General features: G+C 55.4%; 1 protein-coding gene across 4 annotated transcripts in view; it reads left to right on the top strand.

Moving 5' to 3' along the window:
* Window positions 1-11,138: 11,138 nt before the first annotated feature.
* The window catches only part of POC1A (POC1 centriolar protein A), a 57,218-nt gene continuing 53,742 nt past the window's right edge, over window positions 11,139-14,614 (top strand). For all 4 annotated transcript variants that reach the window (XM_035546841.2, XM_035546837.2, XM_035546839.2 and 1 more), the window contains exons 1-3: window positions 11,139-11,244; window positions 11,901-11,985; window positions 14,023-14,194. In XM_035546841.2, coding sequence (XP_035402734.1) covers window positions 11,227-11,244; window positions 11,901-11,985; window positions 14,023-14,194 — 275 coding nt within the window. In that variant the 5' untranslated portion in view covers window positions 11,139-11,226. The remainder of the gene's footprint in view (window positions 11,245-11,900; window positions 11,986-14,022; window positions 14,195-14,614) is intronic.

The raw sequence follows: 14,614 nt of genomic DNA, 5'->3' as shown, positions 1-14,614 counted from the left end.
GACACACGGCCTGTCAGCGACCCCGGCTGCTCCCCGGGGCGCAGCACGAAGGCACAGGGACGGGGGACCCCAGGCTCGCGGCTCACCAATGAACCTCACGGCCTCCCGCCGCAGGGGCTCCTGCAGGCTCTGCAGGTAGGGCAGGCTCTGGCCCAGGTACTCCTCTGCTCCGCTCCTCCTCCTGGCCAGCTGGAGAGGGAAGGGCGCGGGGTCAGCGCAGGGCGGCCCCGTCCCCGTCCCCGTCCCCGTCCCCGTCCCCGGGTGCAGAACTGCGCGTACCAGGCACTCGCCGATCTTACAGGTCTGCACCGTCTCGGCCAGGTGCGCCAGCTGCCTCCAGCGCAGGAACCGCGCGACACCAAGGAGGGCTTCGCGGGAGGCCTGCAGAACAGCTGAGATGGCACCAGAGCCTGGGCAGAAGACCCTGCTCCCCCCCCCGCAGCCCCTCCGCAGGGAGGGTGCCTCAGTGGAGACTGACGCTGCCAGCAGCTGCAGCACCCCTGGTGCTCGGGGGCCCCCAAGGCAGTCAGCATCGCCCTCCCCAGAGGAGCAAAATGCCCACCTCGGCCACGCTCTCGTCCTGGTCGTGCAGGTGGAAGGACAGCGGGAGAAGGCTCCTGCACACCTCCTTCTGCATCTTCTTCTTTTCACTGCTCTCCACAAAGCCCAGCGTGTCGAGGAAGAGGCGAACAGAGAGAACCCGCACTGCGCTTGACTCCTGGGGAGGAGGAGAGGGGGACATCAGTCCCGGTGGCTCCAAGCCCTCCGCAAGCAGGGCCAGCACGACCGACAAAGTGGGGGCAAAGTCTCCGAGCCAAGAGGCAGAGGGCACACCTTGAGGACGGCCCCCAAAAGTGATCCAAAATGAGCAAGCTGTGGCCTGCCGAAAGTCTGCCCAAGGGCACGCAGCGCCCAGGGCTGGGAACCGGGCAGGGAGAGCCCACGGTGGGGTGTCACAGGGACGCAGACATGGGGACGCAGCCTTACGTCGTCAAAGAGCGATGGGAGCTTGCCGGCCAGCTCCAGAGCCGTGAGGCTGAGCGTCCTCCCCTCCAGGAGCCGCAGCATGGTGCTGAGCACGGGCAGAGCGACAGTGCGGGTGTCGCTGTCTGCACCCTGCAGCTGCTCTGTGATGCTCGGCAGCAGGACGAGTGTTTGCCTTGCCTGTGTGAAAAAAACACCTTCCTTTGGGTAAAGCAATGCCTGCCACCTGGGCGAAAACACTCTCCGATCCCAGCCTTCCCGCTGCCTTCTCCCCATGGGACAGCGTGGTGCTGGCCGGCAGGGCTGCCTGGCACAGCCCCAATGAAAGAGAGCCAGAGGCGCGGGGATGGACGCACAGCGCCGGCCCCCTGCCGCCCCTTCCCCGCTGCCTGGAAAGGTGCCGAGCCACAACAGCCCGGGGCCAGCCCAGCCCAAGCCGCTGCACTCGTGGTGTTGCCGGCTGCCCCTGCTCACCGTGTCCGGCCTCTCGGTGAGCCCCAGGATCGCCCTGAGCACCAGGCTCTGCATGCCCAGGCACTGGCTCCGCAGGTAGGTGGCAAAGAGGCTCACGACGCAGTCCAGCTCGTTGCCGAGGTCTGTGCACTCCAGCATCTGAAAAGTACGTGGGGCACAGTGCTGGGTCACCAGCTCGCGGCAAGAATGCCAGGGCACGGCCAAGCCTGGCCCCGAGGCAGCAGGGCTTGTGCAGAGCCCCACGCTCGCTGCTCCTGCTGCCCCTGCTCACCTTGCTGAGGAAGACCATGGCCACCATCTCCCAGGAGGAGTCCTCCGTGCTGAGCAGCTCAGCCAGGTGGCGGATGATGGTGGCACGCAGGCTTCCGGGCAACTCCTTCATTTCCCTGGCAGGGAAAATGGCAAGCAGGCGCCGTCAGCCCCGAGCCGGGCGGGCACAGCTCTCCTGGCTTTGCAGCGCTCTCGCCACCACCCCAGCGGCCACGGGCACCCATGCTGTGGCAGCACTTTCTCCAAGACCCAGGGACCCCCCCAGGAAGGGGATGGCGCCGACGAGGGGCTCTCACCTGGCCACCACCTGCACGCCCCAGAGGTGGCTCTCGGCGCTGAGAAGCGCGGCCCAGCCGCCCTGCGCCTCGATGGCCAGCACCTGGCTCCCCAGGCCCACGCTGCGGAGCAGCGCTTTCAGGGACTGCACCGTGGACCTGCGGGCAGAGAAGGGCCCGGGTCACGCCGGGAGCCCCAGCCCCGGGTTCCTCTGAGCAGCAGGGGACGGGGATGTGGCACCTGATGGGAGTGAGCAGGTCCTGCCGGTGCTTCTGCCGGAAGACCTGCACCTCCTGCAGCGTCAGCTCCGTGGTGAAGGACACTTGGACGAGGAGGGCCAGGAAGAGCTTGGGAAAAATGGCCTTCGCCTCCTTCAGGCAGCTAGGCAGCTGGAGGATCTCGTGGACGGTCCTTGCTGCCTGCAGAAAGCACCCAGGCTCTGTCCCGGCCCCATCCTGCCCCAGCGCAAGCTGTGGCCCAGCCTCTCAGCCAAGTTTCCAGCCCACCTTGAGAGGCGTGGGGATGGAGGGACAGAGGAGGGTGGAGACCCCCAGGCAGGCCCTGTGGGTGCGCCCGAGTGCCCCAGGGCAGGGACAAGGCTCGCAGGGGACAGGGAAGGGGGGTGGGGGCCCTGCCTCCGATGGGCAAGCGAGGAACTCACGGCCAGGGTGAGGATGCGTGGGTTTTCCCTGATGGAGGTAGACGTCGTGCGCTGAGATCGGTTCATGAGCACGCGGAGCAGCTCCTGCAGCACCTTCTCCGTGGCCGGGGGCTGGGAGACCATCGCCCTCCACATGGTGACGGCGACGCTGCGGGACCCCAGGGCTGTCAGCGGGCCCGCCTCCGGCCTGGCTGACGTCTTTGGGGGTGTGCGAGAGGAGCCCTGGTGGGCCCAGTACCTGGTGCAGGTCGGCGAGCACTGCAGCAGGCTGGCAACCGTCTCCCTGGGGTGCTTGCTGGCCAGCACCAGCAGGGCCCTGTCCAGGCTCTGAAGGGCCAGCGCGGCTCTGACGGACGGCAGGGTTCTGTAGATGGCCCACACGATGTTCAGCACCTGGAGGTGGGACACGGGTGAGACGGGGCCGGCACCAGAGCAGGAACAGAGCCCCGAGGGCTGGAGCCGTGGCCGGGCCGCTGGCGGGTACCCACCTGTCCCGCATGGAAGTCGGTCTCTGCCGCCAGCACGTCCACCATGTGGGCAGCCAGCTTGGTGCTGCGGGGATTCGGGGCTCTCATGCTCTTGATGGCAGCGAGGAAGACGCCCAACCGTTCAGAGGGCTGCAGGTACTTCATAAATATCTGGGGGAGGAAGGACAACACGTCAGTCACCCCGAGGGCTGCGATGGCCCCGCTCAGCCCTGCTGCTCCCAGCGCCCCAGGAGAGCTGGGAGCAGGGGCTGGGCCGGGCGACGGCTGGGGTGCGGCCGCGTGCGGGCCCCGTGGGGACCGGGCTTTGTCGGGGACAGCGCCGGTCCTCTTCCTGACGTCGCAGGGCCGGGGTCTCCTCCGGGGCTCAGGGCTGGCGCTTCTCACCATGAAGATTCTGCTGGCGTTGCTGTCTTCTGAGAGCCGTAAGGACAGCCGAGTTCGCCAGCGCTCCCGGAGCTGCGGCTGCTCGGCATCCTGGTCCCAGAGCCTTGTGCCTGGAGAAAAGCGGACACAGTGTCAGCGGGGGGGCCTGGGGACCTGGCAGTGGCAGCCGGGGGCTCGGGCACAAGCCTCCCTGGCAGGAAGGGGGCATGCCAGAGCAGAGCTGGGGGCAGCGCTCCCAGGGAGGGCCCGGGCTCTCGCGCTCAGGGCAGGGGGAACGGCTCGTCAGCCCGCGGAAAGGCAGCCGGGCTCGCTCGGTCGCGTCTCTCCTGCTGAGGAGAGGGGCCCAGGCGGCCTGGTGCTGGCCTGGCTGTGCCGGCGTGCCCGTGTCTGGAGGGACCCAGCCCGACGCGGCTCCTCTCACTTCTTTGCTGCCCGATGAAGATGTAGAGGTGGCGCACAGCCTCCGCTGCCTCGTGGCTTTTTCCCTCGTTCTCGGAGGTGCAGCACAGGAGGAGGTACCCCACCAGCCTCCCCAGCATGGAGAAGCGGTGCTTCTCGGGGTGATGATGCCTCACCACTGTGGCTCCTGCAAAGCAGGAGCTGACCTGGGGAGAGAGGCAGCGCGGGACCACGTCTGAGCGGGGCGGCAGGGCCCCAGCCCCAGCCCCGGCTCTGCGCAAGCCTGGAGATGGGGAGAGCCGCGGCCGTGGAGCGAGGACGGGGGCGCCAGGGCTGCCTGCACCAGGGGCTCCCTACCTGGGGCAAGGAGCAGGTGTTGATGAAGGCGGCCAGCCTGGCGATCCGCGCCATGGCCCTCTCCTCCACGGCCTCCGGCTGCTGCTGGGTGAAGGGCAGCAGGAGCTGGGGGGAGAAAAGCTGCTGGCGTGCCCGCAGCACGGGACACTGGTCCTTCCAGCTGTCCCCCCGCTGCGGTGGCCAGGCGGGTGGCCGTGCCCCTGTCCTGCTGCAGGCCCCGCTCCCTTCCCGTTGCTCCCCAGACATCCCTCCAGCCTCGCAAGGGCCAGCTCTGGGCCAGCCCCCGCCTTGGGGACCCCTGCCTGCACCAGGCATTGCGGCAGAGAACTGACCGCGTGCGTGAAGCCCAGCCTTTGCCAAAGCCAGACCTTCAAGATGTTCTGCAGCTCCAGGAGGCCGGAGGCGCCGGCGCTGCCCACCAGCACCTGCAGCAGGCTGTCCAGGGCTTCCACGGTCTGCAAGGAGGACAGGGGTTGGGGCGCCCTTCCCTGCTCCGTCCCGCTGGCAGGAGAGGGGCGCCCCCGGCCCACAGTGCCTGGGAAGGATGCAGCAGGGTGCCCAGAGCCCAGCCCGTGCATACCTTGAAGTAGAGAGACACGTCTGGATTGCTTGTGTCCTCCTCCTCAGGGAGGTGGAAGACCCTGCAGAGGCAGGCGCGCAGGAGGCTGTTCTTCCTGTCCTGCGGCAGCAGCCCCGCTCTGCTGCAAGGGGAGGAGGGGAGAGGTGTGGAACGCCCCCTGTGCGGCACCCTGTGCCCCACTCGGGGCCCCTGGCCGGGACCGGGGCCACCGTGGCGGCCAAGCCCGCGCTGGCCCAGGTACCTCATGGCGGCGATGGCGAGCATGGCTTTCTGCCGCACCTCCGTGTCCAGGCGATCGGTGGGCTCCTCCTGCAGCAGCGCCTGGAGGGCACAGCGCGATGGCCCAGGGCAGTGTCCCCTGGCCAGCGAGCGGCTACAGGGGCTGGCCTACAGGGCTGCCCCATCCCAGCGCCCCCACCAGAGCCACCTCCCGGCTCCTGGGGCTCCCCGGTGGCCCCCGCAGCCCTGCAGCGGGAAGGGCCGTGCCCAGCACCCAGCCAGAGGGTGCTCCCCGCGGGGCAGGGCGTCCCCTCACCTCGATGCTCTGCGCCACCTCCAGCTGGCAGAAATACACCGCGTCCCAGGTGGTGTGGTCCGTGACGGCGGCTCTGCAGGCGTCGCAGACCGAGGCCAGAAACCTCAGCTTCTGCGCCTCTCGCTGAGCCGCGGAGGGGGGAGACAAGCGAGCGGGTCAGGGGAGCCCAGCAGTCTCCCTGCGGGCACAGCCGGGGCAGGGGCTGCCCGGAGGAGGCCAGCAGCCGCAGCACAAAGGGCGAGCGGTACCTTGGGTCTGCGGCTGCAGCAAGCGCGGATGAAGCTCAGGGCGTCCTCTTCCTCCTGCCACAGCGCGGCCGAGGCAGAAGGGCCCACGCCTGAGCCAGAGGGCGCCTGCAGTGGCTGCACCTCACTCTCCTCATAGGGCTGCGGCCGGGGCCTGGAGGCCGGGGAGGCCCCAGCCTCCTCCAGCCAGGCCGCTCGCGGGGAGCAGGGGGGTCTCCCTGACATCCTGCAGGGAGCGGTCAGGAGTGAATGTGGCTCCTGCTCCTGTCGCGGGGTAGGGATGCCACAAAGTGCCACCGCTGCCGCCAGCCCCAGGCCCCCACCCAGGACCCCTCCTCTTGCCCTCGGGCGGGCGGCCCCAGAGCCCCGCGGGGGTCCTGTCCCCAGGGGCCTGCAGACGCCATCCCCTGTACTGGAGGGAGGTCCCCCTGCCCGGGGCTGCCCCCAGCCCCACTGCCGAACCAGGCCCCTCGGGGCCGGCCCCGCTGCGCAGCCCTGGCAGCGCTGACCCACCTGCTCCTCAGCCCTGGCTCCTGCGCTGGGTTTCTGTGGCAAGGTGCCCGCGGTTTGTGCCTTTGCTTCGCACCTGGAGCACCCGGTAGCACTCCAAGCAGTCGCAGCTGCACGGAACCAGGTCCGTTGTGTCCGTTGGGACGGGACCCGCCCCAGAGGCCCTGCTCCCGGTTCCGGAGACGCTCCCTGGCCCCTGGTGTGGGAATACTAAAATTATAATAAAATTGTGGACCCTAAAAATAGGGATTTGTTCCTTGAGAATGGCAGCCTGCTCTGTCAGATTGACGTGTAAGCAAGAAAAAGCCACTAAAAAGGAGGGTTTATTCTTTCAAACAAGGCTTTCGAGCCCAAGGAAGAGGCTTTCTGCCCTAATATGTGACGCTGGGGCCTAAAAATGACAGGGCAGCGCAGCCTGACCCCCTCTATCTGGATCCAAGAGTGATGCTTTGCTCCCTCCAGATGGGTGTTTGGACCCGCAAAGGAGGCTTTGGGCCCAAAACTTCAGGCCTTGGCTCCTAGCATGAGGATTTGGGAATTTGAAAGCAGGGGTGTTCCTCTCAAATAAGGCTTTGCCATCTACAAAGGCCATGTTGCATCTTATAATAAAATTGTGGACCCTAAAAATAGGGATTTGTTCACCAAAAATGGCAGCCTGCTCTGTAAGATTGACATGTAAGCAAGAAAAAGCCACTAAGAAGGAGGGTTTATCCTTTCAAACAAGGCTTTGGAGCCCAAGGAAGAGGCGTTCTGCCCTAATATGTGACTCTGGGGCCTAAAAAGAATGCTTTGGGCCCTAAAAATGAGAGCCTGGGTCCAAAAACGGAGGGCGTAGGTGATAAAAAGATGGCTTTGGATCCCAAGTCTAGGCTCTCTTGTCCTGAAAATGTCCTGAAAGCTGGGTGCTTAAGAACAAGGCTGTGGTCTATAAAGAGGAGCCTTGGTGCCATACCTGTATGCTTTTCAGCTGCAAAGAAAAGGTGATAAAAAGGTTTTGGATCTGCAAAAGACGTTCTTAGCCCTGAAGTGAAGGGGTTCTAGGGTGAAAATGAGACATTTGGCCCTAAAAATGAGGCTTTGATTCCTCAGAAATGGGCTTTTCTGTGTGCTCAGAGGATCCCAAAGGCCCTGCTGGCAGCTGGTCACAGGTGTGCAGGCTCCTCAGAGAAAACAGCAAGCGACAGCCCTGCGGTGACTTCCGATGCTTTGATCCCTCCAGATGGGTGTTTGGAGCCAAAAAGGAGGCTTTGGGCTGTAAATTTCAGGCCTCGTCCCCTAGACTGAGGCTTTTGGCTCTGAAAGGCAGTGTTTCTCCTTCCGTGTAATGCTGTTGGCACTAAAAATGGGACCTGGGACTGTGAAAGTAAGGGTTTCTCTTCCAATAAGAAGGCTCTGAATTCAACAGCTGAGTCTCCGGGCCCTAATATTAAGGCTTTGGTCACCAAAAAGGAGACTCTGGGCCCTACAAAGTAGTAGGTAGGCAATCAGCAGGAGACTTAGGATCCCAAAGCAGCGTCTGGGCCCTGAAAATCAGGGTTTGGAGCCTGAGCATGAGACGTTGGCCATGAAAAATGAAGTTTTAGAGCCTAGCATGGGGGTCTCTGGACCATGAAGTGGGGCTTTGAACCCGGAGAAGGAGCCTTTGTACCCCAAACTGAGGGTTTGGGTCGTAAAGAGAAGGCTCTGGGCGCTAAAAAAGAGGCTTTGGGCTCTCAGGATGAGCCTTTGGGTTCTGAAGGCCAGGCCTTGTCTCAGCAAATGAGGATCTGGGCACTGAAAAGGAGGGTTTATCCTTTCAATCAAGGCTTTGGAGCCCAAGGAAGAGGCGTTCTGCCCTAATATGTGACTCTGGGGCCTAAAAAGAATGTTTTGATCCCTAAAACTGAGAGGCTGGGTCCAAAAACGGAGGGTGTAGGCAATGAAAAGACAGTTGCGTCTCCACTGGCAGCACTGTACTGTGGAGGGCGCCTTGTCAAAACCGAGGTGTCCTGTGTGGCCTGGTCACAGGCAGGCAGCGCAGCAGGTTTGCTGGCTCAAAAGGGGCCTCATGGGGCTGAAGAGCTGCTGGGGGAAACTGCTCTCGGCCGCTCTGATTCAGAAGAGGTGGCCTCTGGAGGGAACCCACTTCGAGACTCTGTCCCCAGCGCTACAGCGCCTGGCTGTCGTCGTGCAGCCTGGCAGCATCCGAAAAGGACGCTCACTGCTGGCCAGAGTCAGAGGGGGCAGATCCTTCCTGCGGGCAAATGGTGAAATGGAGAAAGGCAGCACTCCAGCACACCCCTACTGTCACACTGTGGTGGTTTTCCTCAGGCGGGCAGCCGAGTTCCACCACGGCCGCTCTCTCACTTCCCCTCCTCAAAGAGGAAGGGGGAGAAAATACGACACAAAGAGCTCGAGGTTTGAGATAAGGATGATTTAATTAAAGGGAAAAGGGAGAGGGGAAAAAAAAAGAAAAAGGAAAAGGAAAAGCAAAAGGAAAAGGAAAAGGAAAAGAAAAAGGAAAAGAAGATGAAAAAGAAAAATAAAAATGAAAAAAAGAGGAAAAGGAAAAGAAAAAGAGAAAGAAAATGAAAAAGGAAAAGGAAAAGGAAAAGGAAAAGGAAAAGGAAAAGGAAAAGGAAAAGGAAAAGGAAAAGGTAAAGGAATAGGAAAAAGAAAAGAAGAAGAAGAAGAAGAAGAAGAAGAAGAAGAAGAAGAAGAAGAAGAAGAAGAAGAAAAAGAAAAAGAAGGAGAAGGAGGAGAAGAAGAAGAAAACGAAAAAGAAGAAAATGAAAAAGAAAATGAAAAAGAAAATGAAAAAGAGAAAGGAAAAGGAAAAGGAAAAGGAAAAGGAAAAGAAGAAGAAGAAGAAGAAGAAGAAGAAGAAGAAGAAGAAGAAGAAGAAGAAGAAGAAGAAAATGAAAACGAAAAAGAAGAAGAAAATAAAAAAGAAAAAGAAAACGAAAACGAAAAAGGAAAAAGGAAAAGAAAGAAATAGAAAAAGAAAAAAATGAAAAAAAAAGGAAAAGTAAAAGTAAAAGGAAAAGGAAAAGGAAAAGGAAAAGAAAACAAAAAAGGAAAAGGAAAAGGAAAAGCGTGAGGATTTGGGAGGAAAGGAAAAGGAAAGGAAAAGGAAAAGGAAAAGGAAAAGCGTGAGGATTTGGGAATTCGAAAGCAGGGGTGTTCCTCTCAAATATGCCCTTGCCATCTAAGAAGGCCGCTTTGCACCTTACAATAAAATTGTGGACCCTAACAATAATTCATTGTGCCCTAAAAATGGCAGCGTGTTCCATAAGAGTGCAGGTGTAGGGAAGAAAAAGCCATCTTTGGATCCAGTAGTGGGTGTCAGGGCACTTACTAAAAGCACTTGGTCACTTAAAAGGTGCCCCGTGGCTTTGAAAATGGCGGCTTTAGGCAATCAGAAGAATACTTTGGATGCAAAGTGGAGGTTCTGGACTCTAAAAAGAACCCATTGGGTCCTAATAATGAGGCTTTGGACCATTTAAAACTCCTGTATGGAGGAGGCAAGGGGCAGTGAGGAGGAGGAGGGCGCGTATTGGTCAATTAAAAGTTGCCCTGGCCTGAAAACTCAGGGTTTGTGCAATTAAAATTAGACTTTCAAGTGGAGGTTCAGGACTTTGGAAATAAGGCTTTAGATTCTAAAGCGGAAACATTGGGTCCTAATATAGAGGGTTTGGATCCACAACTTGGGGTGATGGAGTGTGCTTGAGAGGACAAACCCTCTTTTTTAGTGCCCCCAATCTCGTTTTAGGAGTCAAGGTGTGAGTTACAGTTTTGAAAGTCTCTTTGAACAGCCCCAAAACAACTTCTGGAGGTCCCAAAGGCTCATTTTTCTGGCCCGGTTCTTCTTTTTAGGGCTGAAAGGCACATTCTAGATGCCAAGGCCTGAATTTTTGAGCCCAAAATGTCTTTTAACACCCAAATACCCATTTTGAGGAATCATAGCTTCATTGTAGAATGTAGCTCTCGAGCTTGAGTTCAAAGCCCGACTTGTAAGGTTTAATGCCTCATTTTAAAGTCCAGATCATAATTTCTTGGGCACAATATTGTCTTTCAATAGGCCTTTTTTTCCATCTCTGAAGTATACCAGTAGTGTCCAAAGGCTCATTTTTCATATCCCAAAGTATCATTTTATGGCAGCTCTGCTGGACCTGACAAGACGGGGACATGAGAACACTTAGCCTGACCCTCTTCTTTGAGCAGTAGTCTTATTCCCATACGTTGCTAGAAAGTGGCACCTGTTCCCCTGTCAGCACCAGCCTCATCACTTAAGTTTCTTGTTTAGCTTGCAATTCATTCCTCTATTGATCTCCATCTTTTTTTTTCCTTTTATTCTTTTTTCTTTTTTTAATTGAAAAGTTAACCTATTCTGCTAAATCAATGCTTCTTTCGCCCAGTTGTGGGAGTCTTAATATGGGAGTCTCAGTAAAGAAGCATTACCCCCCCCCCCCCCCAAATTAAACAAGCAAAACAGAACAAAACAACAACAAAGAAACAGCTTTAAGTCATATGGCCCCTAAGCAAGAAGTGCTCCTCATTTATGAATGAAGCAGAAATGATGAAGTGGAACAGGCACATTGTCAACACTGCTGGCCTGGATGGTGAGGAGGAAGGACTGTCACATTTGACAGGCTAAAAATGAGTCTATAAAATACTGCAAAGAGAGTTATATGCAGTTTTGCCTCTCCTGGACTGCAGCACAACGTTAAACAAACATCTCGTGGTGCTGTGCCGTGCTGGAGAGGTACCCGGAGCCCGTCTGGGGCTTGCAGCAGGTTCCTGTGGCTGGGTGCTTGTTTGCCAGTGCTACCACTGGAGCTGCCAGGCGGCCTTTGGGGCTTTTTCTCTCGAAGCGTAGGGTAAGTGTGAGTGTGCAGCAGGACCAGGGGAGAGTATGCATCAACTCAGAAACAAGAAACTGGAGGAAACGCCGGGGCAGGACGGAGACTCTCCGCCCTCCCGGCCGCCCGGCGGCGCTCGTCCCGGAGCCTTTCCGCCGGCGGCGCCGTTGCTACGGGGCGCGGGAGGCGCCGAAAGCGAACGGCGAGGGGCGGGCAGGCGGCATGGCGGCGGCCGGGCCGGTGAGGGGCCGGGGCCTCGCTGCTGCTCGGGGGGTCGGGGTCCGGCCGGAGGCATCCTGGTGGCGGGCGGGGACGGTCCCTAGGGCCGCGCCGGGCTGGGGCTGCGAGTGCGGGAGAAGGCCCGGGGCTGGGTTCAGGGGGGATTTCTGGGCTTTGGGGGCGGGAGGGCTGAGTGCTGCGGCTCGGCGAGGCCTGGAGCGGGGGGCTGGGGCGGGGGGTGGCAGCGCTGGGTGCCGGGGGAGCCTAACGTTTGTCCTTTCTGTGCAAAGATGTGGCTCTTGCCTACAGCTGGACTGAGATGAGCAGCTGTTAGAGCAAAGCTGTGCTTGGTGACTTGCTCCGGTGTCACTTCAGTGTGACCGATGTTCCAGGGCCAGCTTTGGGGTGTCTGCATGAGAAGCAGTGGGAAGCATGCTGCAAAAATGCACAGATGGTTTACACAAGTCAGCTAAGATCAGGAGGGGTTATCAGCATGGGTAATTTTTCCTTTCAAAAACTTCTTGATGTGTGTGAAATGCATGTTTTGCATAATGTTCATACCTCTAGCAGGCTTTCATGGAATGAATATGGAGCTTGGTTAGCTTGTCATGGAAATAAAATGATTTTGTTGTGTGAAGATGGTTCATCTATTGTGTCCAAACATTATTGTCTTCTAGGAAGATCCGTCCCTAGAGAGGCACTTCAAAGGCCACAGAGATGCTGTCACTAGTGTGGACTTCAGCCTCAATAAGAAACAACTGGGTAAATAAGCTCTGTATTTTGATGGCCCAGTAATGATAGAGTTTGTCTCCTTTAGCTGTGTGAGGAGAGCCCTGGAGGTCCTGAGCATTAAAATAACTTAGTTTTGTGATGAAAAGATTTGTGGGAGTTTTAGAATGAGTATTTACATGTGCCTTTAAAAATTCTGTTGTTGAACCATAGTGGTGACAAATTGTGTACGTCCTACTAGAGCTTTAGGGTCATCTACTGTTGCCTACCGTTGTGTAGGTACTTTGTTTTACAATGCAGTGAACATTAAGTAAAACATTACTTATTTTTTTCCCTGCACAAGTATCTTTCCTCCTCCATCTTTTATTTCTCCTATTTAGACACTTGCCTGTGTTTATGCCAAGGCTTGTGTCCTAGCTGCTATTCAGTAACTCACTGTGTATGCTTTCAGTAGGAACTTATAGGGGTTTTGGCTCTTGATGAAGCTGTTGGTCCATCTGTGAGAACAGTGCTTTGACTCACTGAGAAGGTATGTCAGAAATGATTGCTTGAGACAATGTACCTGGTAGGCAGTGGGCACAGCAGACGTGAATAAATAGAAATACAGCAATCTGTTAGGTAGCCATGGGCTGCTTGTAATAATTCTGTTCTGGACCTTGCAACCTGCAGAGCACTTGGGAGGTTGCAAGAAAATGAAAATTGCTCAAACCCATCTTGAACCATCCTTCTGCTGTTCTCCTCTCCCCTCTCTGATTCTATTTGCCTTTCCCTAAAACTTTATCTAGTCAGTGCAGATCTTTGTTTAGTAAGGATGCTCTGAATGTAACTTAGTGTTGCTTTTCACCATCTTACCAGAAGTAGTGCTTGAGCCTTTGCCTCCTCCAACTAGACTGTGAAAGAGTTACTCTTGATATTTTTTAGTAAATGAGATCAGGTAAGAAAGGGAAGAAATTCTAAGAATTTTTCTTTTTTAGATACTGTTGGGTCAGTCATGTGTACTTGACTATTGAGAGATTTTCCTACCTCCCTCCCTTTGCTGCCCCAAATCAGCCAGCCAAACCTAAAGGACTAGGTCTTTTTATTCCATTAGATTGTTTGCCCAGTCTGGTTAGGATAGTTATTGCTAACAAGTCCCAAGGAGTATCCTACTAAAATGCTTTATTGAGATGTCAGAGCATTATTTGCCTTATATTTTTGATATCGGTCTTGGAAAAGATGTGTTATTTCAACTTAATATTTTTGCCAGACAATGACTTAGTAAAACCATGATTGAAGTTTTAATCTTTTGACACTAGGCCATATGCTTAATCTGCTTTTACACAATTGTCCCCCCTTAAACCTTAGTATCCCTAAGAAAAGGTTTTGCCTGAATCTTTATGAGTTCAACTGTTGTTTTTGTAAGGTTTTTTGTTTCCCTTTAAGGGACATGATTCTGTATGAAATAGGCATGTATTAATCCTGAATCAATGGCAGGAAAAGGTTGTCTTGTTGTTGTTGTTGGAATGACTGTGAAGTGAAAGGACATTTCCAGCAAAAGCTATTTGTTATTTGCCTTAATGCTAATGACCTGGAATCTTCTTGTAACATAATTGTATTACATAATTATGTTACATCCATATCAGAACCTACCATCAAACTGATCTTTTTTTCTAGGAATATCTTGAGATCTCCCTGCAGATATGTCCTACTTGGGAAGAGAGATGCAGCTTGGGTTTGTTGGCAGGCTAAGACATATACTCTGTAGTAGCCTGTGGAAAACCTACAAAGTTTTCTATTATTTAGGCATTAAACTGACTTGAAGGGCTATTTTTACTGTCATGGTATCTGAGATTTGCCATCTAGTATTTTTTCCTCTTTGCTAAGTCAATGCTGGCATGTGTTTACAAGCCAATGCATGACTTTGTATGAATTGCTAATGAAATACAGAGTATGCAGTACATCAGTGAAATTTAAAGGGCAGCGTGCTTGAGACTGTTGGAAGCTGTGATGGTGAACTGTGTGTGAAAGGTGGTTTCATTGTAACTGGAGGAGAATTAATGCAAATTATTTTTTCTTTTCTTTTCGATTCAGCAAGTGGCTCGATGGACTCGTGTCTGATGATCTGGAGTATGAGACCTCAGATGAGAGCCTATCGCTTTGTGGGCCATAAAGATGCGGTGATGTGTGTTCAGTTTTCCCCTTCTGGCCACCTAGTTGCTTCAGGATCCAGAGACAAAACAGTGCGTTTATGGGTTCCTAGTGTGTAAGTATTTCTTACCACCATTTCTCTTTTTAAGTTTAACTATGGCTTAGGGTTTTTCCCTGCTTCTTGATAGCAATTTTTCAGCTCTGGGCCTGAAGAAAGAACCATTTTATGGAGCAGCTTGGACAGAGGAGAGGTATTTCAGTCTTGAAATGGCATTGCAAATGAAACTGAAGTCCCTTACAAAGCTTAAAATCAGTATTACTTTCCTATGTTAATATAACAAGTCATTAATGTTACCCATCAGTGGTGAGCTGTTGGATTTTTTCTTCTTCCCTCCACCTGTCTGTCTCTTCTCGCAAATTGATCCTTTGCTTCTCTGCCAGTGTTAAGCAAGAAGCTTAGAAACAAGCTGTGGTCTGGTGATGGAGATACCTGTTCTGTGAGGAGGGTGAAGGTTACTAGCTTGCTAACTAGCTC

Source organism: Cygnus atratus, chromosome 10 (genome assembly GCF_013377495.2).
Source record: "Cygnus atratus isolate AKBS03 ecotype Queensland, Australia chromosome 10, CAtr_DNAZoo_HiC_assembly, whole genome shotgun sequence".
Taxonomy (NCBI): Eukaryota; Metazoa; Chordata; class Aves; order Anseriformes; family Anatidae; genus Cygnus; species Cygnus atratus.
This window is presented reverse-complemented; position numbering and strand designations above follow the sequence as displayed.